Genomic DNA, 26542 nt, shown 5'->3' on the forward strand with positions numbered 1-26542 from the left:
CTCCATAAAAGTGTGGTCAAAGTTAAGCCAGGTTTAACTAAAACATGGTTGTCAGAATACCAGCCAAAAGGTTTTTCTTGAATTCAATGTCTTCATGATAATGATCCAAATAACCTCTCATGGGAGTTGACGAAAGAATTTGCCCGTTCGTCAAACATTATGTTTACCGCCACATTTTATTCTACTCACCCGACTATTAACATGTTTACCAATGAGATGTGTGATACTCAAGCTTCACAAATTGGTTGAATTTTATGGTTGACTAACGAGAGTGGAAGAAGATTGCACAATATTGATAAGATCGGTAAAGATCTTCAAAGCAAGAAAAACAAAGGGGAAAAAGGAAAAAGAAAGGAGTGGTGGTAATCGAAAAACTCGTTTGGTCTTTAACTTAAAAAAAAAACCATGGGCGAGTGGTCCACTAAATAACTGAACAGAGTTTGATTCTTATCCAAACCACTGAATGAAATCAAAGTCTGGTGTTAGAGACGGCATCAACGTGGTTGCCAGACTGCTCTTGACCTTGGTTTCAGACATAATTTTGTAAAATTTCATAACCAACATGTTCCTGATCAGAATCCTGCTTCCATTCACCTAATGGTTTCATACGCTACAAGGTACAATCCACACAAATCATCATCTTTTAAGTTTATAGTAAGTCTACTGGTAGTTTTGTTGGCTGAACCTAAGAATAATATCAAATTGAAATATTCGTGCACGAAAGATGAAAATAAACACAGTCTGATTCAGTGAGCAGCTACTACCAACCATCATTAATTTCTCCTGACATTGCCCTAACCATAGCTCTACACGAATAGAAAAGTCCTACGGCACCTGCTATTCCACCTAGCAAGATGATGAACCAAAGATATGCTTTCTCCAGCATTCCTATATTGGCCTTTCTCAGCTTTAAATAAAACAGACAAGGGAATATATAGTCCAGCCAAGGTACGGTGAGACTCCCAGAAACACCCATCAGCAACGAGAAGTGCGGAATTGCTACTGCCATCAGGAAAGACATGCCTACTAGGATAACCCTAAAAATGATGGCCCAAATAGGTGGACAACGCTCATCTTGTTCTGGATAACAACGCGGCAGGAACGACAACTTCATTGAGTCGACGGTACTCACGATGACAAAAATCATAAGCGGGTAAGTAAGTAAGGATTTGATGACGAAAAGACAACTGACGGTAGCTTGGAGTGGTCCTCGAGGCATGTTGTAAGTGATGAACTCCTGCGTGTCTTCCACAAAGGTCAAGAAGGCGAAGAGGGAGAAGCCAACGTTGAGAAACCCTGTAACTATGTAGGAGTAGTTGAGCATCGTGTTGAATTTGGAAGGTTCACGCATACTGCCTTCCACTCCCGGCATCAAGAACTGCGCCCCAAAATTGAGAGATATCATGGCGGCGCTGATGGCGAAGGGCTCGATGGAAAACGGCGGGATGCTCTCCATCTTCCAGTGGATGCTACGACCGAAGCTGTACCACACTACACTTGATAACATCACGGCAAGAGCGATTAAAGCCACCAGGCTCAACCACGATATCCTTGTAAGATTCTTGAAGAGCACCGTTGGAAGAAGCACGACGACGGTTATGGCTGTCCAGAGAAACCGGTTTAATCCAGCTTGCGGAAAGGTATCTACCAGAAGGGCACCCGACAACTGAAGATACAGCGCTGCCACCGTCAGAATGTCAACGATCTGTACAGCATTGATCACGTGGCCTCCATGTTTGAAGCAAGCATCAGCGATGTCGGCGTATGTCTCTCGCACGACCTCTGGACGGTCAGATTCAATCGGAGCATTTCTACGCGTGTCGTTTATCCTCGAGTCGCTATCTTCATCATCCTCATCGTCGTCGTATTTACAGTAAACTAGGATCTGAAAAAGAAAACAAAAGGCAAGCAATAAAAAAATACAGCAAGGAAGGAAGGAATTATTATCTTTATTTTTTATTTGATTTTATCGTTTACTTCTGCAATTACATCATTCGTATAGAATACATTTTCCATAACATAACAAACATAGTATATTGATAATTTTTTTGGCATGAATCATAACTAAATGTACTAAAATTATCATTACAAACAAAATTGATCTCATACCAAATTAGTTAACATTTACAATTTGCAGGAGAAGGATTGTCATCATAAGCAGATTGCTTGAAAAAATGACAATGATCGTCGGGGTCTCGTGGTTTTATAATTCTCGTCTTTTAATCTGGGGGACGTGGGTTCGATTTCAAGCCGTGGTTTGTTTTTCTTCAGCAAGAAATTTACGAACATTTTGCTGCACTCAACCCAGGAGAGGGAAATGGGTGCCCGGTAGGGAGAAATTCCGTGAATGCTTCATAATTATGCTTCAATATGGCAGCACAGCTATAAAGCCGGGGTATAATAATTGCAGTCCTTTGAATCCGAAGGCAATAAGCGCTTTATAAGTCCAGCTATCATTATTACTATTATTATCATTATAATTATTATTATCATCATCATCATCATTGTTATTCCATTAACAATCAAAATTATCAAGCATAAATCCCCATAACTCCATTCTGGCTGGTTGGAAATAAAGTTGTGTTTGATGTTCCAAGAAATAAATTAACACATTCACAATATTTTGGGGGCTGGTTATCAGATGATGATAACTCTTTGTCACTGCTGAGACCATTATGCATATAGGTAAATCACCTTTAAACGTTTACCCATCTAAGTCTGTATGCTATATGGATGAATTCATAATGCTTCTATGAAACAATTTTCATGCGAATATATAATTAATTTGATATTTCAAAACTTATTATCCCTATATGACGTGACTATTTGATCCCCATGCATACATTCATGACCGAACACATTTATTCCAACAACCGTTACCATGACAATACCTAAAAGATCAATAATATTTGTATAAATCAGGTACATGTATCTAACCTTGCTGGTATAGTGACCAAGGATGAGTATAACTACCATGGCAACCAATGATGCCACGCCCCCTTGCTTGACTGTGTATGGTAAGCTGAGGATACCAATGCCTTGCATACAGTTACTGACATTCCAGCAAGCTTGTAAAGCGCTGCTCTTTCCCTTCTCTGCAAAATTGAGAAAAAATGTTATGCTTTTAAATTGTCTTTATACCCTTTTTTCTCATAAAGGGATATACTAATACAGATTAGAGTATAAGAATACTTGTTATAACGAACGTTTACAGTGTATCTAATGTAATTTCGAACCGTCTGATAACGCTCGAACACAATGAATGGGACGTTATAACCAAAATAGTTCAAAGTAAGACCATTCCTCTAACTGATCAATAAGAAATTGACAGGATAAAATCATATTTTATAGACACTTTTAGCTTTCCGTTATATCCTTTGGAGACAAAAATTATGTTCGTAACCTAAAAATAGAATAATGATTCTATCCCAACGCTTACGCTTAAATTTTTAATCTGAAAAATGGTCTATTGACAGGTTATATCACGATCATATTACCAATAATAAACCTGGGTGGTGTTTCATAAAGCTTTTCGCACGACTGGAACCTGTTAATCAGTTACATAGGGATATATCATTTACCACAGGAAATGATCGCCAGTAAGTCGTAACTTACGAACAGCTTTATAAAACGGGTCCCTGGTCTGTTAGGGTCAACACGGTGTGTGCCCCATACAAAATATCCACTCTAAAGAAAATTAGTCAAATGACTAGTTGATAGGGTTAGTTGGGCGGAACTCTTATTCTAGTCATATTTGACTATTTTCTAGTCGTAATTTACTAGAAAAGAGTTATTTCTGACTAGAATAATTATGTGTCAGAAATGTGACTATCTGACTACTGGTCTACACTGTTAACAAAAACACTGATTTTACAGGGGGAAAAAAGAAGATTTCGCAGAAAGCAATAACAGAATATTTCTGTAAATTCATAAAACAGGAATTTTTCTGCAATTTAACAGAACAGGTGTGTTCACAAAGGGGGAAAGGGTGTTTTATTTAAGGAAAATTGTAAGGTTACATGATGTAAGATTACGCAATCTGGTAAGATTACATGTGTTCTCGAGACCCTGCTGCAGGAATTTCTTTTATTTTAAGGGTGAATTATTCTAACGGTGTAGTCAATTTGACTGATTTGTTATAATAAGAGTGTCGATAAGTTAATATGTTAGCGATTAAAAATCACATTAAAAAACTGTCATGAAAATTACTTTGCTGTCTTTAGTTACAAATCAACATCCAAACTTGAATTGGGGGAAAATTTCTAGAAAAAAACTGCGGTACAACATCAGCAGCAGATGGGGTTTCTGATAAAAGATATTTAAGAACATTTGAAAGGCAACACATGAATGATTATCTTTACGTAGACTCATGTCTTAAAATTAGTGTGGTTAAAATAACTATATAACTTGAGAATATATATAATTTTTTTGTGTGTGTTTTTTTCGGGTAAGGGATGTACACCCGAGAGTACTCTGAAACTTGGCTGCAGCAACAGTGGTTACTGGTATTCTTGGGCATCTAATAAGGATCAAAGTATACTACTTCGTTGTGTGAAGCATTTAACAATACCATTCATGAGGTAAAAAGTTCTAAGATGTGCATGGTTAATCTTATTTACATTCATTTTTAATAATAACGTCGATTAGTAAAAGTGACGGCGTCAAATTTATGGTCTACCAGTATGGGTGGTAGGATTTTATCACCGTCAATGAACACCCCCCTCCAAAAAAAGATAATAATAATCATAATAAATAAATTAATGAATGAAAAAAATGAATGAATAGATTAATAGATAATTAAATAAATAAGTAAATTAATTAATTAATGAAATAAATTAATAAAAAAATCTAAGTTGAATTAAAAATAAAGAAAAAGAAAAAAAAACGGAAGAGAAAATGTAAAAATGAAATCGGTTACACTTCGTAAAAAATTACGATTTATGCTCATTTTGTGAAAAAGAAGAAGAAACGTATGAACATCTATTTTATACTTGTGAATTTTCAAAATCACTTTGGGATCTGTGTGCAAGAAGTTTAAATTTTGAAATAAATAAATTTAGTTGACAGGAAATTCTTTTCGGAAAGCAGGAGAAAAGTAAAGGTAAATATCAATTAATAAATTAGTTGATGTCTTGATTTTAGTTAAATATCTTATTTACAAAAACCGAGAATTAAAAAAACCTCCTTCATCGATTGAAATAAAAAATAGTATGAGGGGGATCAAAGAGAAGAAATTAACAACAAAGAGGGGGACTCTTACAATCCATTTCTCTAAATGGGAAAACTTAAATATTAGACCATGTATTGGAGCCCAGAGCCAGTTCTCCACCAGATAAGGGATGGGGGTGTTTAAGGGAGGGTCGGGGTGGGGGTAAGGATCACGGCTGAGTTTGTGTTTGAGTTTGAATTTATTTGGGTGAAGAGGCCGAGGTGATGGGTTAAAAAAATATATATGCTGATGGCTTCAATTCGTTTAGGTTTTATTAATGATTTATTCATTTATTTATTTTTGTATTTGGAAAATTTCTCTTATGTTTTTTATTTGACACTGAAAAAAAATCAATAGGTTGGGATTTTCTGTAGAAGTTTCTTCTTGATGCATATAATTATCATCAATGTTATTTATAATTATGTATTGGAAGATGTCTGACATTGTGTTTTAATGTAACATACATGAAAAAAATATGTTGAATTTATGAGTTGTCTAGGTATCTGTAAAGACATCAAAGTTCTATTTGTTATATATATTTTGTTTTGTATATGAATTGAAGTTGTCAATAAAAACTACTCAATAAAAAGAAAAATCCGAAGGTTCGTAATTCTGAAGGATCTTTATTCCGAAGGTTCGTAATTCCGAAACACGTAAATTGCCTATACCTCGATGTTCGTTAATCCGAAAACGTAAAAGGTTTCGTTAATCCGAACATTTGTGGCATTATTCCGAAGGTTCGATAATCCGAAAACGAAAATGAGGTTCGTAATTCCTAAGGTTCGTTAATCCGAAAACGAAATAAGGCTCGTTGTTCCGAAGGTAAGTTAGTCCAGAAACGAAATAAGGTTCGTTAATCATTACGTTTTCGGACTAACGAACCTTCGGAATTACGAACCTCATTTTCGTTTTCGGACTAACGAACCTTCGGAATTACGAACCTTCGGAAATACGAACCTTCGGAATAACGAACCTTCGGAATAACGAAGTTTCAGAATTACAAATGTATGCGATAAAATCGATGTGAGAGATAATTTACCTTGCTCATCGGAGGGCTTTTCGACTTGGTTATCCGAACTCTTACTCGGTCCTAACGCTCGTCCGTTAGCATGATGGGATATAGATTCGTCCGGCGTCTCTGCATCCGGGGTATCGTCAGGTGATGTAAGTTCATTTGTGTATCTTATCAAATAGTTTAGAAGACAAAAAAATCTTAGTCATGTGCTTTTCACTAATAATAATAAAAAAGCGCCAGATCCACGATAGATTATGTGCTCAAGGGTCTGAGAAAAGGAAATAAGAAAAAATGCATGGAGCAGGAAGAGACAAGGATAGATTAGAAACAGTCATGACAATGAGTAGAAACTACTGGAAGGCAATCTTTAACAAATGGATTTTTTAGAGCAGTTTTACAATTGATGTTTGAAACACAACATATGGAATATGGCAACTGATTCCACAAGGATGGTCCAGCATGTGCAAATGACCGATCCCCCCATGATTTCTTCGATTTAGGAACTGCAAGCGAATTTGAATCAGAAAATCTGAAAGAAAAAATACACAATTACACCTCTTTTAAAGCCTTCATAAACTGCAAAATATGAGCAGCATTTATAATTATGTTCATGTACACGGTTTATCTTGGTGATCGAGGGTGGGAGTGGGGCTTAGAGGAGGGGCAAATAAAGAGTAAACAAAACAAGGAGGAAAATAAAGTGGAAATACATTTAGAGGAATTTGGGCCCACTATCATTTTAAGGTAAATACATCAATATTTAGTCTATCAGAGGCTTTAAATGGCAAAGCTTCTTTCAGGATTTCACAACAATTTACAGCATTTAATTCGTTAAACATTTGTAGCTGTCGCTGATTAAAAAAATGTAACGTATTTCGTTACCTCACAGCTCATGACTTTTCGAGACACAAGTAATCAAATATTGTAATCCCCCACAAAATTACCAAATGTTTTAAAATGCTCATTACTTCCCCAGATTTCATTTCTTCACAAGTTTAATTCATGTTGGATGAATAATAATTATTGTTTTCTGGGGCTGCCACGCAGTCAAGCTTAGCTTATAGTGTTAACCCCTAAAACCTAACAATCGTTAATAGATAATGTTTTGCTTGTCAGTTATACGTATATTATTATTGTATTTTCATTGCTCATGTGTTTATGAAAAAGTGTTTCAGAAACCAATAAATGAAATGAAATGAAAAAAGTTATTCTTTATTTCGCAGACAAACTTGTGAAATATCTCTTAAGAATCTCAAGATATATCTCAGGCGCGGATCCAGGAGGGGGGGGGGGCAGGGGGGATGTGCCCCCCCCCCCTTGAGAAGCAGGCTCGGTGTAAAAATGGCAGAGGTAATAATGGCAGAGGTAATAATGGCAAAGGTAAAAATGGCAGAGGTAAAAATGGCAGAGGTAATAATGGCAGAGGTAAAAATGGCAGAGGTAATAATGGCAGAGGTAAAAATGGCAGAGGTAAAAATGACATAGGTCATAATGGTATAGGTAAAAAGGGTCTGAAAACCCCATGAAAAAAAATAAAAAAAGCCCCCGCATGGAAGCCCTACATAGATTAACTAAGAAAGGTTCTAAGAAAATAAAAATAATGGCAAGGGCGACATTTTTAAAATCATAGATGGATCGTCTGCACCAAATTGATAATCTTTTGGCTGGAATATCTTATTTTTTCTAGACTCTCATGGACGGCCTTCTCATGTCAAATCGCTGTATTAATATTCAAATTTGAAGCACACCCTTGATCGCAATTGTATTTAATTCATTACAGGGGAAGTTCAACCTCAGTTAAAAGTCATTGTAGAATAGCAGAAAAAAAATGATATTGGTGAGGGTTTTAGGAAATCAATCAAAGATTAAAAAAGCTATACTTTTATACTTAATGATGACGTCATTTGCGAGCAGCTTTCCCATATTTGGTGTATAGAAAATATTAATGAAATGTAATTTTCTAGAAAAAAATCCAAATGTTTTTTTTTTATCTTCAGTATACAGTATATCAAGAGACAAATCGTTTCACTGACGCTCCTGAAATATTTTTCAAAACAATTATGAACCATTTTGTAGTGCATAAAATGTCATGGGGCAGCTTCCCATATATGACGTCAAACCCTTTGGGAACCTGGCATCCACTTGGACTAGCTGCATTAAGGTATTGCTCTAAAGACTGAACAATTGTATCATTTACATTTAACGTATCACATTAATCAGGGGCAGATACAGGATTTTCCAAGGGGGGCACATTTTCCTGAAAAATGACATGCAAAAAAAGTTTTTCGCCTACTAACTCGTCCACAAAAATAATTATCAAGCAGAAAAGGGTTTCGCTTTTTAAAAGGGGGCACACTTGAGTTAGCATATTTGCTAAGATTTTAATTGTACCTCTCAAAGGGGGCACGGGCCAGCTGTGCCCCTGGATCCGCCAGTGACATCAATATCTATTCATGCATGATCTATCATGATGTGGAAATAAAAAAAAACTTTTATTACAGAATGTTCAGTTCGGGTTAAATTATGAAAGTAGTTCGAAGTAGACCCGAACTTGTTCGTTTCAGAGGGTTAGTGCATGGCTGCACACATTGGTGTTTACATTAAAAAAAATCGTTGGGTTTGTATGTAAAGCGTTGTTCTGCTTATACGAGCTTAAGATCCTTTCTTCATGCAGTCACTAATTGAAATCACTTTGGCAAGAAAATGCTTGAGTTTAGTCATATAAATGACAGAGTATAGATCTTAAATGACGAAAAACAACATAATATTTAATCAGTTTTTATAGCCCATTTCGTCGACAAGAGTCCGGTCATGGATGATAATTGTTATGATGTAGCCTATCTTTATCATCTTTACCTCTGCCTTTTTTACCTCTGCCATTTTTACCTCTGCCATTATTACCTCTGCCATTTTTACCTCTGCCATTATTACCTCTGCCATTTTTACCTCTGCCATTTTTACCTCTGCCATTTTTACCTCTGCCATTTTTACCTCTGCCATTATTACCTCTGCCATTTTTACCTCTGCCATTTTTGCCTCTGCCATTATTACCTCTGCCATTATTACCTCTGCCATATTTACCTCTGCCATTTTTACCGGGCACCGAGAAGCAAAATTACAATTAGTAATTTTTTTTTTGCTTATCAATTTCTTTCTGGGTACCAAAGATCATCAATTTGTGGTTGAAAACCTTTTTTTTAATTGATATTGGTAAAGGAAATTAAAAAGGGAATGGGCAAATGGATGCTTACTTGCGAGAAACGACTCGATCCCTAGGGCAAAGTTCGATGTCTTCTCCATATCCAGAGTGTTGAATAAGACCGGTTGACGCAAGATTGTTAACCAGTTTAGATTTCATTGATCGCAGGTAATCCATGGTCAGAAGAGCTGATGTTTCACCAACATCCTATTGAAACATTGGCCAGAGATGAAGAACCTTTTAACTGAAATTCACAAATAATTTATGATTAATTCTCTAAGTGTTAAGCCCTTCAGGTGCACTGGTCTTGCACCCCCCCCCCCTTACCACATATTTCGCTCTTCGCGTGTTGGATAGTGGAGCAGTCCAGATTCTTAACAAGAAATTTGGCGCTTCAACAAAATATTAATTGAGAATGGCTGAAATGCATCTTTCAGGGGAGGGAGGAGCTTACGCGACCTTTCAAGCACTTCCGTAGATAATACAATTGCCATGCACTCATCGTAGTTTGTATTTGCGACGCAGTGCTTTGATTGTCAAGTCACCAAGGACACATACCGCCTTTGCTCGGGAATTCAAATTCAAATCCCATTTTTCGAGTGAGCGTGTGAAAGGTCCGATGATTCTAAAGACGAATTGCAATAATCATTACAATGATGATTCAAAATTCACGTGCGAAAAGGCCCTACATGCACATAAAGCCGCACAGCAAAAACTGTGGTGTTAACCGGTGCACATAGAGGACCACACCAGTTACTTTACACCGGTGTTAAATTGGTGGTGTTAGTTTTATACCTTTAGGTGTTATTACAACACCTATGATTGTTACATTTACACTCTTTGGTGTTATGTTCAATCTCTAGGGTGTTATCTGAACACCTCAGGGTGTGGTCCTCTATTAACACCAATTGGTGTCAGTTTTAACACCACAGTTTCTACAGTGCGGTCTCACACTATGCGATCCGGTGCGACGCGATTTTTCAAGAAATCGCATTTTTGCATTTAAATATGGAAGTTCCAAGAAGTAAAATTATTTTAATTAAAGTTTGGCATATTGTTAGAAAACTAAAATCATTTTTTACTCAAAAGATCTAACTGGATTGAATTTCGATTTCAGTAGTCCTACCACTATTCTGAGTTCTGATCCGTATTAGTTGGAATATCCATATCAGATGTTATCACAATTAATTAGAAAGTTGGATCGCAACGAATCGCATAGTGCATAGACGGGCTTTAAAGGGATGGTCCGGACTGAAAGTATTTATAACTTAATAAATCGAGTAGAATTCACTTGGCAAAATGCCGAAAATTTCATCAAAATCGGATAACAAATAACAAAGTTATTGAAATTCAAAGTAAAGCAATATTTTGTGAAAAACAGTCGTCATGAATATTCATTAGGCGGGCTGATGATGTCACATCCGCACTTGTTCTTTTGTATTTTATTATATGAAATTAGGTTTATTCAAAATTTTTCCTTCAAGAACTAGAAAAATTCGATTGACAACTGATTTAGTGCATTAGATATTTATTGCTGCAACTTATTTCATTACAAGGGAGACATATTAGTCACACAAGTATGAAATAATAAAAAAAAATCATGATTTTATTTTCTTTCTTCCTCTCTTTTTTCCGTCCACACAAACATTCCTCCTCCTACATCATTATTGCAGTATAAGTCTTTTCTTCATTGTCTTTCTCTCGTTCTTCCTATCTCCTATCTTCTCAGTAGCGTACCTAGGAGGGGGCAAGTTCGGCCGCCACAAAATTTGACGAGCAAAAAAAAGGTCTTCAACCGCGTAAAAAGGACATTTCGAACCAGAAAGAAAATTGACAAGCAACACAAAAAAAGGTCTTTAACCGCATGTAAAGGACATTTCGCACCAGAAAAAAAATTGACAAGCAAAAAATAAAAAAAAAAGGTCTTCAACCGCATGTAAAGGACATTTCCAACCAGAAAAAAATGACAAGCAAAAAGAAAGTAAAAGGTCTTCCACGTTCATAGGAGGGGGTCACTGGTGGCTCATCAGGGATCAGTTATGACTCGTCAGGGGGGGGCAGTCTGCTCCCCCTCCCCTACTGTACGCTAGTGTATCTTCTTTTTTTAACAATAATTAACAATGATTTTATTAATCGCATGCCACACCCCTTTATAATTATGAGTATTTTGTTATTGTTTAGTTATTAGTATACATTGTAAATCAACCATTGGAATTGGGACAGGAGGCTTCATGCCAAAGTAATTAAGTCAACTTTTTTTGTCCCTGACGTTCCAATGGTTGATTTTTCTTATTTTGTAATGTTTACACTGACATGTATTTAGTTGCCGAATAAATAATAATAATAATAATTCATCAGTATTTTCTTACCAGTCTCTGACCATTCCATCTTATTGCTCTTAATTTGCATAGATTTTGCAATATGGTATAATTAAAATCAATTCCACTGACATCTCACCTCTCAAAATACCCCCTTTTTAACCAAAAAAAACCCCCCAGCAAATTTTTACCCCATCGTGTTTGTAAGTCAGGTAAATACCCCCACGCTAACCAATTGCCTTGAGGATTAAACACATGCCATTGCAAAAAATAACAGGAGAGGCATGATCAATAATTTTACCGCCTAAAATCACTATGATGAATATATTACAACCTGACTGTATATATTCATAATGCCATTTTCAATGCACTCGGTATGAGGTCGTATATTATTTGCACGCTTTTTGGCGCCGTGGTACTCACTGTCTCTCGCGATTAACCGCCTGACTGAACCTTCATGAAAAATTGCCCCCCGGGCATGAAATAAAAATGACTAATTAACAATCAACAATGCTCCGACATACTTTCATCTATTTCGTTCAAAGACTTAATAATATAGTCAAGGTAGTTTAAACATTGAGTACATTAATTGGCGATACTAAATAGCTAGATAGTCCGAGCTTAAACAAATAAAGCGAGGTTGTCTCATTCTCTTTCTCAAAGCAACGTTTAAGCTATGAAATAAGAAACTATATGAACGGAGAAAAGTAAAGAAATTCTCCCACGTTTACGTTTGATGAAGACATTATGTTCAGTATGTTGACATTAATTTATTCGTGGCTTAACATTATACTGATGAAATATCGTGACGATGGGATAAACGATGCATGTTAAAACAATGATATTTTCTTGGGTGCACTTCTGAAATCGTGTACCACTTAAATAATCATAGCAAAATCGACGCCATAAACGAACCCCAATTTCAATTGTGATCGTTCCCCATAATCTTTATCCACTGAAAATGTTTTTATTACTATGTATGGTTGCAATTCTTTCGATTTAATTGTAATAATTTTGTTGATTATGTTGTTATATATTCAATGAATATAAAAGGTATAGTTGCCTAATCAAATCCGCATGTATTGATTATAATGTCACAAAGTATAGGGCCTATTCATATTGAAATATATAAGATAGAAGTACCATGATATAGTGATTCTGATTTGCGTCTCTTAATCAGATGGTCGCAGTCTCACATCTTATACCAAATGGTCCAATGGCCTTCAGCAAGAAATTTATCAATATGGTGGTACACTCAACCCTGGTGAGGAAAATGGAGACCCGCATGCATTTATTCCTTCACTGTAAAAACTGCAGTGTTAAAACTGACACCAATTGATGTTAACAGAGGACCACACCCTGAGATGTTAAAATCACATCCAAGAGATTAAACATAACACCAAAGAGTGTAAATGTAACAACAAAATGTGTTGTAATAACACCTATAGCTGTAAACCTATAACACCATCAATTTAACACCGGTGTAAAATAACTAGTGTGGTCCTCTATGTACACCGGTTAACTTCACAGTTTTTGCTGTGTTGAAACACAAAGCGCGTAACTACACCTGCTACAGTATGTGATACAAAGCCAGGGTAATTATGCTGCATAAGTTAGTATAATGCCCATCGAGAATCTGACTAGAACCAAGTGTTGTTATTGAATTTTATTATTACTATCTTTATTTATTTATCACTATTATCATCATTATCATCATCATCGTCACCATCATCATCATCATCACCATCATCACCATCATCATCACCATCATCATCATCATCTTCATCATCTTCATCATCACCATCATCATGATCATCATCATCGCCATCACCACCATCATCATCATAATCACCAACATCATCATCGTCATTATCACCATCATAATCAATATCATTCATTCATTCATTTCCATTAGAAATACATATGTACAGGTAAAATGGAAATAATGCTGACATTATTGCGATCACATTGCCGTGTTGAGCACCCCATGTAAACACGGTGGTATAATACCCGACATAGCAGCATCCATTTCACGCGATCCACACACCACCATAGAAATATGCAGCCGCTCCCGGCGGGTGAACAGATTCACCTGCACTTAGCGCCAGACAAGGGTCCGAGTATCGAATCAACAGCAAAACCGGTAAAGTGCTCTCTGCAATTTATATAATCATTATCATCATCATCATCATCATCATCATCATCTTGCTAGAAATATTAAAGAGTACGGTTTTATGAATCTCGGTAATATGCTGCTAGCTGATAAAGGACTGTTATGTATACATTCATATCGACTGAATTGATATATTAAATTCATTGATTATTAATGACAAATAGGAGCAAAGTAATACACAAATAAATTAAGAATATTAATGAAGAAATCGATAAACGAAAAAGTTAATAAATATCACTAATTGTAAATGAATAAATAAAATCAATAAAGCAAAAACAGAAAGAAATAATGGAAGAAAAGAAATAAAATTGGAAAGTATACTGATCTTTGTTCTATTCCATCTATGTGAGCATGTATTACGGGGTTGTATTAATTCATTAAATACTTGAAGGTTAAAAAGTCTCGAGTTGGATGGGAACACCAAGTCTCGTACGTGTTCGAATAATGGCACATGGAGAATAGGCCGGATGTCGGGGCGTCCTTCCCTTAAACTTCCCCCTTACGATTTTGTCTGCTGACGTGCCTGCATTTATTCATACCAATTATGCTCACCATGCGAAATGAAGGTAAAAAAAAATCATAAATAATAAACTGAAAAGACAATTAAGACCGCACGTCTGTGGTTTTTTTCTCATTCGTATTGGTTGTTCATGCGCACACACCAAACGACAAAAATTGGTCCAAATCCGTTTCAAGGAAATAAACAAATTTTTGAAACTGTGAAATGTTCACAACTATACTATACTAATCCTGTAGCTATTCTTCTATTTTTTTTTCTGCTGCTGCTACTTCTACTACTACTACTACTACTACTACTACTACTTCTACTACTACCAGTACTACTACTACTACTATACTACTACTACTAATACTACTATATACTACTACTACCAGGCGCTGTTCTAGACTAATTTTTTTTTTTTTTTTTTTTGGGGGGGGGGCTTCTGGGGGCATGAAAAATTTTCGAGGTTGGTTTATTCAATACAATGAAATTAGCCTATTACCGACCAAGCAGCTAGTCCCCCTCCCCATGAAAATATTTCAAATAGCGGCCGAGTAAAAAAAAAATCACATTTTCAAAATGCTTGCGAATTTGTGATATGTAAAGGGCCTGATTGGTGTTAAAGATGTAAAGGAGAGCTTTTAACGGAGGGTAGTAGTAGTAGTAGTACTACGACTACTACTACTACTACTACTACAACTACTACTACTACTACAACTATATACTACTACTACTACTACTGTACTACTACTACTACTACTACTACTACTACTACTACTACTACTGCTATACTACTACTACTATATACTACTACTACTACTATACTACTGCTACTACTTCTACTACTACTACTACTACTACTACTACTACTACTACTACTATACTACTACTACTACTATGCTACTACTACTATACTACTACTACTACTACTACTACTACTACTACTACTACTACTACTACTACTACTACTACTACTACTACTACTACTACTACTATACTACTACTACTAACAACTACTAATACTACTATACTACTACTACTACTACTACTACTACTAACTACTACTACTTATATTACATGTACTATTACTACTCCTACTTCTTCCACTATGGCTACTAAATACTAATACAATAATTGCTACTATACTACCCGGGCTACCACCAACTCCACCACATGTTGCTGTATGCTGCCTCTAACGGTGATACAACATCAAGTTCGCCAATAAAAGATAGAAGTTCCACAGCCCCCTCTATTATGATACAATCAAGATAAATTGCACAAATCGATAAAATCATACTTTATTATATAAACAGGAAATACACCAGATGCAGGCGTTCTTAGGAAGCTCTGATCTTAATCGACGCGCCAAGCGAAAAAATGAAATCTATTGAACTTGTGCATTTTACCATTATGCATCAATATTCTCGTTCAATCTTCAATGCCACCCAGGGGAGAATTTCAGAAATCTAATTAATGAAAAAGACCCCTTTTCAATTCATAGATCATGTAGATTGGTCAAAATGTCTAAATAAAACCATATTCTTTCGTTTGAAAAAAAAAAACTCAAGCATGAATTTCATCGTGAATATTCGCGATTTGGTCTATTTGCGATGTCCCTTCAGGGCCACCATATATACGGCATTGCTAAGAGAAGAAAGGAAAGTGCTCCCCGCTGGCAGATTTTGTTTTAGTAGTTGTTGTTGTTTTTTGTGGCGGGGAAGTTTGTCAGATCAGAAAATACTTCAGGGAATGGACTCGGGTAAATGTGGAATTTGTTTTCCTTATCATTTTTTTTGGGGGTGTGTTGCTTTTGAAAAATAACAATGAGCTTTTATTGCGATGTATAGGTGCACCTAATATTGTTTGTTTGGTTGTTTTATTTGTTTGTTTTATTTATTTCAATACGGTTATAAAACGTAAAAGCAATTGTTAAACTAAGAATACATTTATTACCCTACACGTAACTCTATTCAACACGAAATTGCTTATTGCGCAGAGATCTACAAGACACCATGGTCCCGGTTTATGGAACTCTCTACCATAATAAAAAAAAATTTGTTTGTCTCTTGGCTCATTAAAGGGGAGGTTCACCTGAAGAAAATTTTCTTGCAAAAATTGCAGAAAAAAAATGATGCAAAATATTGCTGAAGGTTTGAGGAAAATCCATAAAAGATTAAGAAAGTTGTAAGACTTTTAATTTTTGGATCTTTGACGTCATAAACGAGCAGTTGCCCCATATGTTACGTTAAATAAAATGCATAAATTCATTTTTAAAATGTTTCCTGATAATTTATTTTGGTTTTTCTTTTCATGATCGTGTGTGAAATGATATGTCTATTGATAAAAACCATTTTAAAAAAAATTCTGAGAAAATGACATATCATTGATTTTTTTTACCATTCGACATGTAAGAAAGCCAGTGGCGTAGCTAGGATTTTTTTACCGGGGGGGCACTGGGGGGTCCCCGATTTTTCAGGGGGGGGGGGGCACCGGTCATTATTCCGGTGTGTGTGTGTGTGTGCATGTGTCCACAAGGGCGGATCCGACTTTCGCCAATAGGGGACGGGGCCCGAAATTATCTTCACCTATATCAGTCACTTGTTAGTTTTATTCTTATATAACAACATAAACATAAAATAATCTCATAAGCCTTATAAAAAGTGCGAGCGCGAAGCGCGAGCGATCTTTTTTTTACTTTAATGTATTTTTTCCTGAAATATAATTTTCTGGGCAATGTTATGTGTGATCCTGAACAAGATTCGTATGTACCCCCAAGCGCGAACAGAAATTTTTATTTAACTGTTCTAACTGTTCTAGCATTATCGAAAAGGGACCTGTTAAAGACTGCTTACAGTTACCCACGAAGACGGTATATATTTCAATAAGGCTAGCGCGAAGCGCGAGCAAATACTTTGACATTCCGACCTAAAAAAATGGTCATTCTAAGTACTTTTTGTATTAATTAATGGGATAGGTATGTAACTAAGCAAATGATGCGAGCGCTTCGCGAGAGGAAGAAAATTGAGATTTTAGACCTAAAAGCGGGAAACTCTATTCATATTGTAAGTCATAAATAGGATATAGTCAATTGGGTATCATTAATAATGCGATCGTGAAGCGTGAGCAGACAATTATTGATATTCTGATGTAAAACTGGATAATTTAAGTACATTTTAAATAAAGAACATGCACGCTATCGCGCATGTTTTATATTTAGACCTAAAATCTTGGCATTCTGAATACATTTGTTTAATGGAACATTATGGAATACACGTAGACAATATGAACTTGGCAAATCAAACAATGTGACCACGCAGCGTGAGCTTAAAATGCTGATATGTAGACCATAAAACGGACATTTTACAGAGCACTTAAATTTGTAAATGAAAAAAAAAATAATGAAAGCTCGATGTCCGAGCTAAAATATGTTTTGCATATTGACTTCAAAACTTGCTCCACATCAGCCTATTGAACAAGATATGAATCCCATCGAACAGGCAATTATGGCGCGAAGCGCCAGCAAAAATTTTATATAGTAACATGAAAAGATTTTTTTTTTAATTGCAAGTCTTCCCCTCACATTATTTCATTCACTCGTCTTCCTCCTCTTATTTTCCTCTTCTTTTTTTCTGTCTTTCTTCTTCTTTTCCTTTCTTCTTTCTCCCTTTTTTCTTTTTTTTTTTTTGCTCTGCCAATTTTTTCGGGGGGGGGGCACATCAAATCTCAGGGGGCACGTGCCCCCAGGCCCCCCCCGTAGCTACGCCACTGAAGAAAGCTGCTTGCATATGACGTCGCAAATCAAATAATTCAAATCCTTTAACTTTTTTATTCTTCGATGGATTTTTTCAAAACTTCGACAAATTTTTTCTGTTATTACAACAACTTTTCTTCAGGGTGAACTTCCCAGTTAAGGCAAACGTTCAATCCATGTTATTATCAGAATATTTGAAGTAAATTTCTGTGTCAATCTTTTAGTTTATCACGTAGTTGTTCTCCCGTTTACATAATCATCACCATTAGCTCCTCCATCACCACCATCATCCCCGTGGTCTTCACCTTCACCCCATCTTCACCAATGTCACCATCATCATCATCATCATCATCCGTATCATCTTCATCATTAAGTTTTGAACTGATATTACCATTTTGTAGAATAAACACAGCCCAAAAAAAAGAAAGACAAAAAAAGCACGTTGTTTAAGCCTGTTACTCTAACATCAAGTTGTTCAATTTTTTTGTAATTGTTTAAACTTTTCAAACAACTTGTTTGAAAATTTTAAAAAGTTGTTTAAAAAGTGTAAACAGTTGTTTAAAAAGTTTAAACAATAGTTGTTAGAGTAACGGGCTTAAACAGCGTGCTTTAAATTTCAAATAGCGTTTTACAGTGAAGGTATATCAATTTTAATGAGTTTTAAATCTAGGGCTGTAATTTTTCTTTCAAGCAAACAGCTTGTAATGGCAATCTTCCTGCAAGTTTTTTGTGTTATATTTGTTAGTAAATCATATTAGTTTAGAATTATATTCTGCTATCATTTTTTTTCTATACCATTCACGCCAAAAACAGTTTTTAATGTTTATTTTGTTATGGAAAATGTATTATACGAAAGCTATGAATGCAGAAGAAAGCATTAAAATCAAATCAAATAAAAAAAAACATTCCGATTTTATTATCATTATTGATTGCATTTTGATGGGTCAGTGAGTATGAGTGCAGCTCCACATTTCTGGGGATTATGTGATAATCGAATAAAAAGACACCAGTGTACGAGTGTCCGATTGTGTTTTGTTTGTGCTGGTGCTTTATACCTTGGTCACATTTGCTCTACGGCGGCCGTACGGCAAGTCGAAAACAGCCATTTTCAAATTTTATGTACGAGCTACATAGAGGTGGCTGCATAAAAATGAATAAAACGGCTGTTTTCGACCTGCCGTACGGCCGCCGTAGAGTAAATGTGATCATGGTATTAGATGAAGGGGCGGGGGGGGTAATGAAATTATATGATTACCAATGAATGATTGGCAATGAATTACCCGATTCATAAAAAAAAAACTTGCACGTCGTCACTACAAGACTAATAGTCCAGGATAGAAGAGGCGTAACCTTGTTTTTTTATATATACAATATTTTTTGATGGTTTCTTGTCAATTCGAGGGTGCTGATTACGAATCTGGATGATGCCACTCGTGTAACCTTGAGCATTTTCCGCAAATTGGCAAAATCCAATATGGCCGCCAAAATATGCAAATTACCCATAAAAATCCTAAAATTGTCCGCACATTTGCTACGAAATGCATGAAATTGTGTGGCAGGAGTGAGATACTCTCTGAAAAATTAATTTTTGACAAAATATTTATTTTCCTCATATTCAAAATGGCCGCCAAAGTCCATTGTATACTCTATTATGTACAATATAAAGAGGGAAAACTAGCTTTCGCAAAAGTGAGCACTAAACTGCAAAAAATCGCGATGTATGACCGAAGTGATATACGCAAATCATTATTACTAAAAACGAGATATATCATTCATTATATCATAAATGGGAAGATTTCTGTATTTTGATATCTAAAATGGCCGCCACTGGCCCAAACAGTATTGCGTACAATGGCAATGGGGGCCAAAAAATTCACAAGAGTGATCACTAAAATGCATATTATTAAGATTACACGAGTAACTGTTAACAAAATATATCATTAGTATGGCATGTATTGTGATGAATGTTGTATTTTGATTTTCAAAATGGCTGCCAAAGGCCCTAAAACTATTATGCACACAATGAGAAAGAAGGGCAAAGAAATCACAAGAGTGATCACTAAAATGCATATATATGTGATTAATTAATGGGATACTGCTTAAAAACATATTTTCTAACGAAATATATCATTCAGGTTTAAAGTTTGTGTTAAATACTGTAGTTTTACTTTCAAAATGGCCACCATAGACATTAACAGTATTATGCACAATGCAAAGTGGAAACCAATATGAGCACCATAAATGCAAGTATTAGTGATCTATGAGTAGAATATTGTCCGAAAGCATAATTTATATTAAGAGATATCATTTATTCTGCCAGTTAGGTGATGAATACTGTTATTGGAAAGTCAAAATGGCCGATACAGGCCCTTATGATATTATGCGCAATGTGAATGGGAACAAATTATTTCAACAGAATTTGGCTTTGCTTGGCCAAATGGTGATGTATGAGTGAAATATCGTCTGAAAACACGATTTATAACAAAATATATCATCTCTTATGTAATTTAGGTGATAAATACTGTATTTCATCATTCAAAATGGCTGCCATATGCCCTTTTTTTAACATTATTTGTCTACACTCAAATTGTATATTATACGATAAGGGCCTATGGTGGCCATTTTCAATTTAAAAATGCAGTGTTTATCACCTTAAATACACGACATTATGATATATCTTGTTAGAAACCATGGTTTTTGACAACATTTCACCCTTGAATCAGAATTCACAATTATAGGCAATATTTAGAGTCAAACAAAGCCAAATTATGTCAAAATTATATGTCCAATGTTACAATGTACATAATACTTTTAGGACCTATGGCAGCCATTTTGGATTTCAAAGTACAGCATTTATTACCTCCACAACCAATATGTGATGTATTTAGTTAGAAATCATGTTTAAGACAATATTTCTACTCGTATATCACAGTCATATGCATTTTATGATACTCACTCTTGTGAAAATTAGTTTCTCCATTCGCATTGTACATAATAAATATAGGGATTATGGCGGCCATTTTGAATGTCAAATTACAGCATTTATAACATAAATGGCATATTAACAATGATGTTTTTAGTCAGTATTCCACTAGTTTATCTTAATTATATGCATTTTAGTGCTCACTCTTGTCACTTTTTTCCCCCGGCCATTGCCCTTGTACATAATACTCTTTATGCCACTGGTCGCCATTTTGAATGTTGAAATACAGTATTTATCACCTAAATTACATAAGATATGATATATTTTGTTATAGATCATGTTTTCAGACGATATTTTACTCATACATCACCATCTGGCCGGCTCTGTGTAAAAATGGCAGAGGTAATAATGGCAGAGGTAATAATGGCAGAGGTAAAAATGGCAGAGGTAATAATGGCAGAGGTAAAAATGGCAGAGATAAAAATGGCAGAGGTAATAATGGCAGAGGTAATAATGGCAGAGGTAAAAATGGCAGAGATAAAAATGGCAGAGGTAATAATGGCAGAGGTAAAATTGGCAGAGGTAATAATGGCAGAGGTAAAAATGGCTGAGGTAATAATGGCAGAGGTAATAATGGCAGAGGTAAAAATGGCAGAGATAAAAATGGCAGAGGTAATAATGGCAGAGGTAAAAATGGCAGAGGTAATAATGGCAGAGGTAAAATGGCAGAGGTCATAATGGGAGAGGTAAAAATGACAGCTCTAGGTAAAATATGGCCAGCCTCAAACCCGGATGCAATGAATTGTCAAAAAGCCCCCGCATGTACATAGATTAAATTAGAAGTGCATGTCACGGTTAGGCATTTCATCATATCATTATGTCTTTATCGGCCTAACAATGCTATTTACGAATTCGTTGGAGGTGTACCGTGAAGGCTTTTTAAAAAGAAATCAAACGACAAATATTTTTTCATTCAATTCATCTGGAGCAAAATGAAACTGCACTATTCTCATTCTTCATTTTATAACATTACTTTTTGTCTAGCTGTTTTTTATGTCTAAAGTTTTGCCAGGTTTACCGTTGCAAAAAAGGAGGAAGAGTAGACATAAGAGAGGTGGAGAGACAGAGAGGGTTAGGGGTGGGAAAAGAACATAGCGGGAAAAGCTTAGATCTTGAAATTGTCACGAATGATTGTGGTTGAATATTATGTCCTTATTTGTAATGTCGTCTGTACTATTCTTTTTAAATATGTGAATGACAATAAGCATGCGTTCCCAGGCTTGGCACTGAATATGTAACTAATTATGAAAATCAATAATAATCTTGACTGGTAAACCAATTTGGGGTCGATCGAGGGGGACCGTCTGGTTCACATTCTTTGCATAAAAGAAGACCCTGAACCTTCTTTACCATTGCATCCAATATGATATAGACGGCTTGATGGTCATAACCCTTGGAAGCGGAAGTGCTGTTGGGTATTTTTTACACCATAAGCAGCACCCTCTTGGTAATTAGCTTGGTATGCTAAAATAACATTGTTTATTATCTGATTGTTATTATTTTTGTTGTAATTCTTTTTCTGAGTCAAAAGAACTTCACTTAGTTGAAATAATTTTTTAAGTCATTTTCCCCCTTAACCAATTCCCCTTTGATTTTAGAGTGAAAACTTTTTTCTTCTCGGCTTTTTAACAAACCAGCACCCCATATCTCTTTCATTTTTGCTTATGCCATCTTTACCTTTGCCATTTTCAACTCCGCCATTTTTTACACTGTTCGAAAATTTATGCTTAGAAATAAAAAAAAATCCTGCAACAGAGTCTGGAGAACCCCTGTAATCTTACTGCACTGTGTAATCCTACATGCATGCATTTGTATAAACTTACAGAAACTGTGTAATCCTACATGCATGCATTTGTATAAACTTACAGAAAATTGGTATTTTGTGCATGTACCCTTACAAATTTATTGTAATAAAACTGTTTTCCCCTATTTTTTAAACATATCTGTTCTGTAAAATTCAATAAAAATTGTGGAAAACCATCTTGTTATTATAATCTTCAAAATTATTTGTTGTTTTTTCTGTAAAAACCTGTTTTTTATTTTTCTTCTGTAGAATCTACTGTTTTTTTATAATAGTGTACCTCGGCCACTTTTACCTCTGCTATTGTCACGTCTTCCATTTTTACCTCTTGTCATTTTATGCCTCTGCTCTTTTTATATCTGCTGTTCTTACATCTGCTATTTTTACCTCTGCCATTATTACCTCTGCCATTTTTACCTCTGCCATTTTCTACCTCTGCCATTATTACCTCTGCCATTTTTACTTCTGCCATTTTACCTCAGTATCTGCCATTTTTACCTCTGCCATTTTTACCTGGCACCATCTGGCCAAGCAAAGCCAAATTCTGCTGAAATAATTTGTTCCCATTCACATTGTGCATAATATCGTAAGGGCCTGTAGCGGCCATTTTGACTTTCCAATAACAGTATTTATCACCTAACTGGCAGAATAAATGATATCTCTTAACTGCTTAATAGAAATTATGCTTTCAGACAATATTTTACTCATAGATCACTAATACCTGCATTTATGGTGCTCACTCCTGTGAATATTGGTTTCCCACTTTGCATTGTGCATAATACTGTTAATGTCTCTGGCGGCCATTTTGAAAGTAATAATATAGTATTTAACACACACTTCAAACCTGAATGATATATTTCGTTAGAAAATATGTTTTTAAACAGTATCTCAGTATAAATTTATCACATATATATGCATTTTTAGTGATTATCCTTGTGATTTCTTTGCCTCACTTTGTCATCGTGGATAATACTTTTAGGGCCTTTGGCAGCCATTTTGAATATCAAAATACAACATTCATCACATACATGACATATTGATAATATATTTCGTTAACAATTATGTTTTTTATTCAATATCCCACTCGTTTAATCTTAATAATATGCATTTCTGTGGTCACTCTTGTGAATTTTTTCGGCCCCCATTGCCATTGTACGCAATACTGTTTGGGCCAGTGGCTGCCATTTTAGATATCAAAATACAGAAATGTTCCCATTTATGACATAATAAATGATATAGCTCGTTAGTAATGATGATTTGCATATATTACTTCGTTAACACATCGCAATTTTTTGCGGTTTAGTGCTCATTTTTGTGAAAATTGGTTTTCCCTATTCATATATAGTGTACATAATAGAGTATACAATGGACTATGGCGGCCATTTTGAATATCAGGAAAATAAATATTTTGTCAACAATTATTTTTTCAGAGTGTATTTTACTCCTGCCACACGCTTTCATGCATTCCATAGCCAATGTGCGGACAATTTTAGGGTTTTCATGGGTAATTTGCATAATTTTGGCGGCCATATTGGATTTTGACAATTTGCGGAAAATGCTCATGGTTACACGAGTGGCATCATCCAGATTCGTAATCAGCACCCTCGAATTAACAAGAAATCATCAAAAAATATTGTATATATAAAAAAACAAGGTTTGGTCAAGTTTCTATGTGGCCTATCCTGGACTATAATGTATGTATCAAAACTTACAGTATTGGGCAAAATCGGATGAACTAGTTCATTCCGCATTCCCCGAGACTGTTGCCACAATATGTTGTTACTTTGGTCACCCAGTACCATATTTGGATAATATATCTTCGCTTCAAGCATATTGTGTGTACTAAAATGTCGTTACTGCGGCATTGGGCAAAAACTGATGCAGTAGTTCGATACGTCACTGTGTGCAATCGAACGCCCGCATCCAATCGCATACGCTGATTCATATATCCTAAACAAAAATCAAATAAGTCGGCCGTGGGACTACATGAACTTATTCGTATCAACAAAATATACCTGTCGCTCACCCTCTCCTTTCACTATACCTATGTACACTGTTATAAACCCCTGATTTTACAGAAAAAAGGGAATATCTTGCAGAAGCAATAACAGAATCATTCTCTAAATTCATAAAACATGACCTTTTCTGCAATTTAAAAGAACAGGTCTGTTTAAAAAGGGGAAACATGTGTTTTATTTAAGGAAATTTTTAAGGTTACATGCACCAAAATAATACCAATTTCCTGTAAGATTACGCACTCTGGTAAGATTACAGGTGTTCCCGAGACTCTTCTGCAGGAACTTCTTTTATTTTAAGGATAATTTTTATAACAGTGTACCTGTCCCCCACTCTTATACCCTCTCCATGCAAAATCTATGTCAGCTAGCTGGATGAAGCTAATTTTTATTTGACAAGGTCAATTTATCCAATGCCGGTTAATGTTAAGGTACGAGTGTCGTGTTTATATGGAAGCGAGATCATCTCCGCGAAAGTAATCGACGTGAACGAAGGCTGACGTCAAAAAGCCCCGAACAAACCAAAATTAACAATCTTCGGTTCACAACACCTACATTATATCAGATGTTCAAGTGCGTTATCAAACAGATTTTGTCAGTTAATACGATTTTAAATAATATAGAAGACAAAAAATCACAACTAAAATCCGTTTACAAAAATCTATTGAATTGAAATTTCTGAATGCCGTTGTTAAAGATTCTTGAAGAATCGTCAAATACATTATAACACTTTAGGTAATTAAGTATAATCTTTTTAAGGATCTAAATTGTCAAATCACTATCAATAAATCCCCATATTTCTCGACTAAAGAACAGAAAATAGAATTTGGACGTCGACGCGACTACGTTTATCATTATTTTCATTTTCTTATTACTAGTCAAATTCTTCGCTCTAATGATTGCAATTCTAGTTTACAGAAGTCGTATTCATTTCAATTAATTTAATGCAATGGTAATTTAAGTAAATCTTATCCGGGTTTATACTCCTGTGATATCCGCCTATACGAGTTTACTTTCGAGGAGGAAGAGATTAAACAGACTGATAAGGAAGAAGATGAGAAGAAGAACCAACCAGGGGAACCAACAGAAGGGGGATCTGGAGGGGGAAAGAGGAAGATGAGAAGAAGGTGAAGGAGAGATGTAGGAGTAAAGGCTGAGAGAGGAAAACAAAGATAAGGAGGGTGATCGATGTATAGTTCACGGTCATGAACACAAACCAAAATACAAAATGCCAAGCGTTACTTACATATTTGCTTCCACTTGCATACAGGTTTCGAGAAATCTTCTCAGCTAAGTTTTACCAACTACTCCAAGTCGTGAATCATTATTCTGCGTTCAATTTGATATGTGATGCTTTCAAATGCAGATCAAAGATAAAGAATTCTATTTTTATTCTATATTAGAAACTCCGGACCTCGACGATCAACATTTTACCCCGAACATGACTTGTGAAACGAAAATAAGTTGTGCAGTCAAATGGGGGTAATTCCATGAACCGAATAGATTGAAATCTCTGTCATACAAAAAGCTAACGTTTAGGGGTATTTGCTTGTGACGAGTGTCAATGTTTAAGTCA

At 35.5% G+C, this 26542-nt stretch overlaps 1 protein-coding gene across 2 annotated transcripts; it reads right to left on the minus strand.

Moving 5' to 3' along the window:
* Positions 1-760: 760 nt before the first annotated feature.
* Positions 761-26542, minus strand: LOC121407809 (vesicular inhibitory amino acid transporter-like). 2 transcript variants are annotated; one of them, XM_041599026.1, is made up of 5 exons: positions 26213-26542; positions 9476-9630; positions 6249-6391; positions 2938-3095; positions 761-1885 (listed from the first exon to the last, which is right to left on the minus strand). In XM_041599026.1, exons 2-5 carry the CDS (start codon positions 9598-9600, stop codon positions 761-763), a joined length of 1551 nt encoding a protein of 516 aa, XP_041454960.1. In that variant the 5' UTR covers positions 9601-9630; positions 26213-26542. The 2 variants fall into 2 exon arrangements, with proteins under 2 accessions (XP_041454960.1, XP_041454959.1); XM_041599025.1 differs by having other exon boundaries at positions 9476-9667.

Source organism: Lytechinus variegatus, chromosome 2 (assembly GCF_018143015.1).
Source record: "Lytechinus variegatus isolate NC3 chromosome 2, Lvar_3.0, whole genome shotgun sequence".
Lineage (NCBI taxonomy): Eukaryota > Metazoa > Echinodermata > Echinoidea > Temnopleuroida > Toxopneustidae > Lytechinus > Lytechinus variegatus.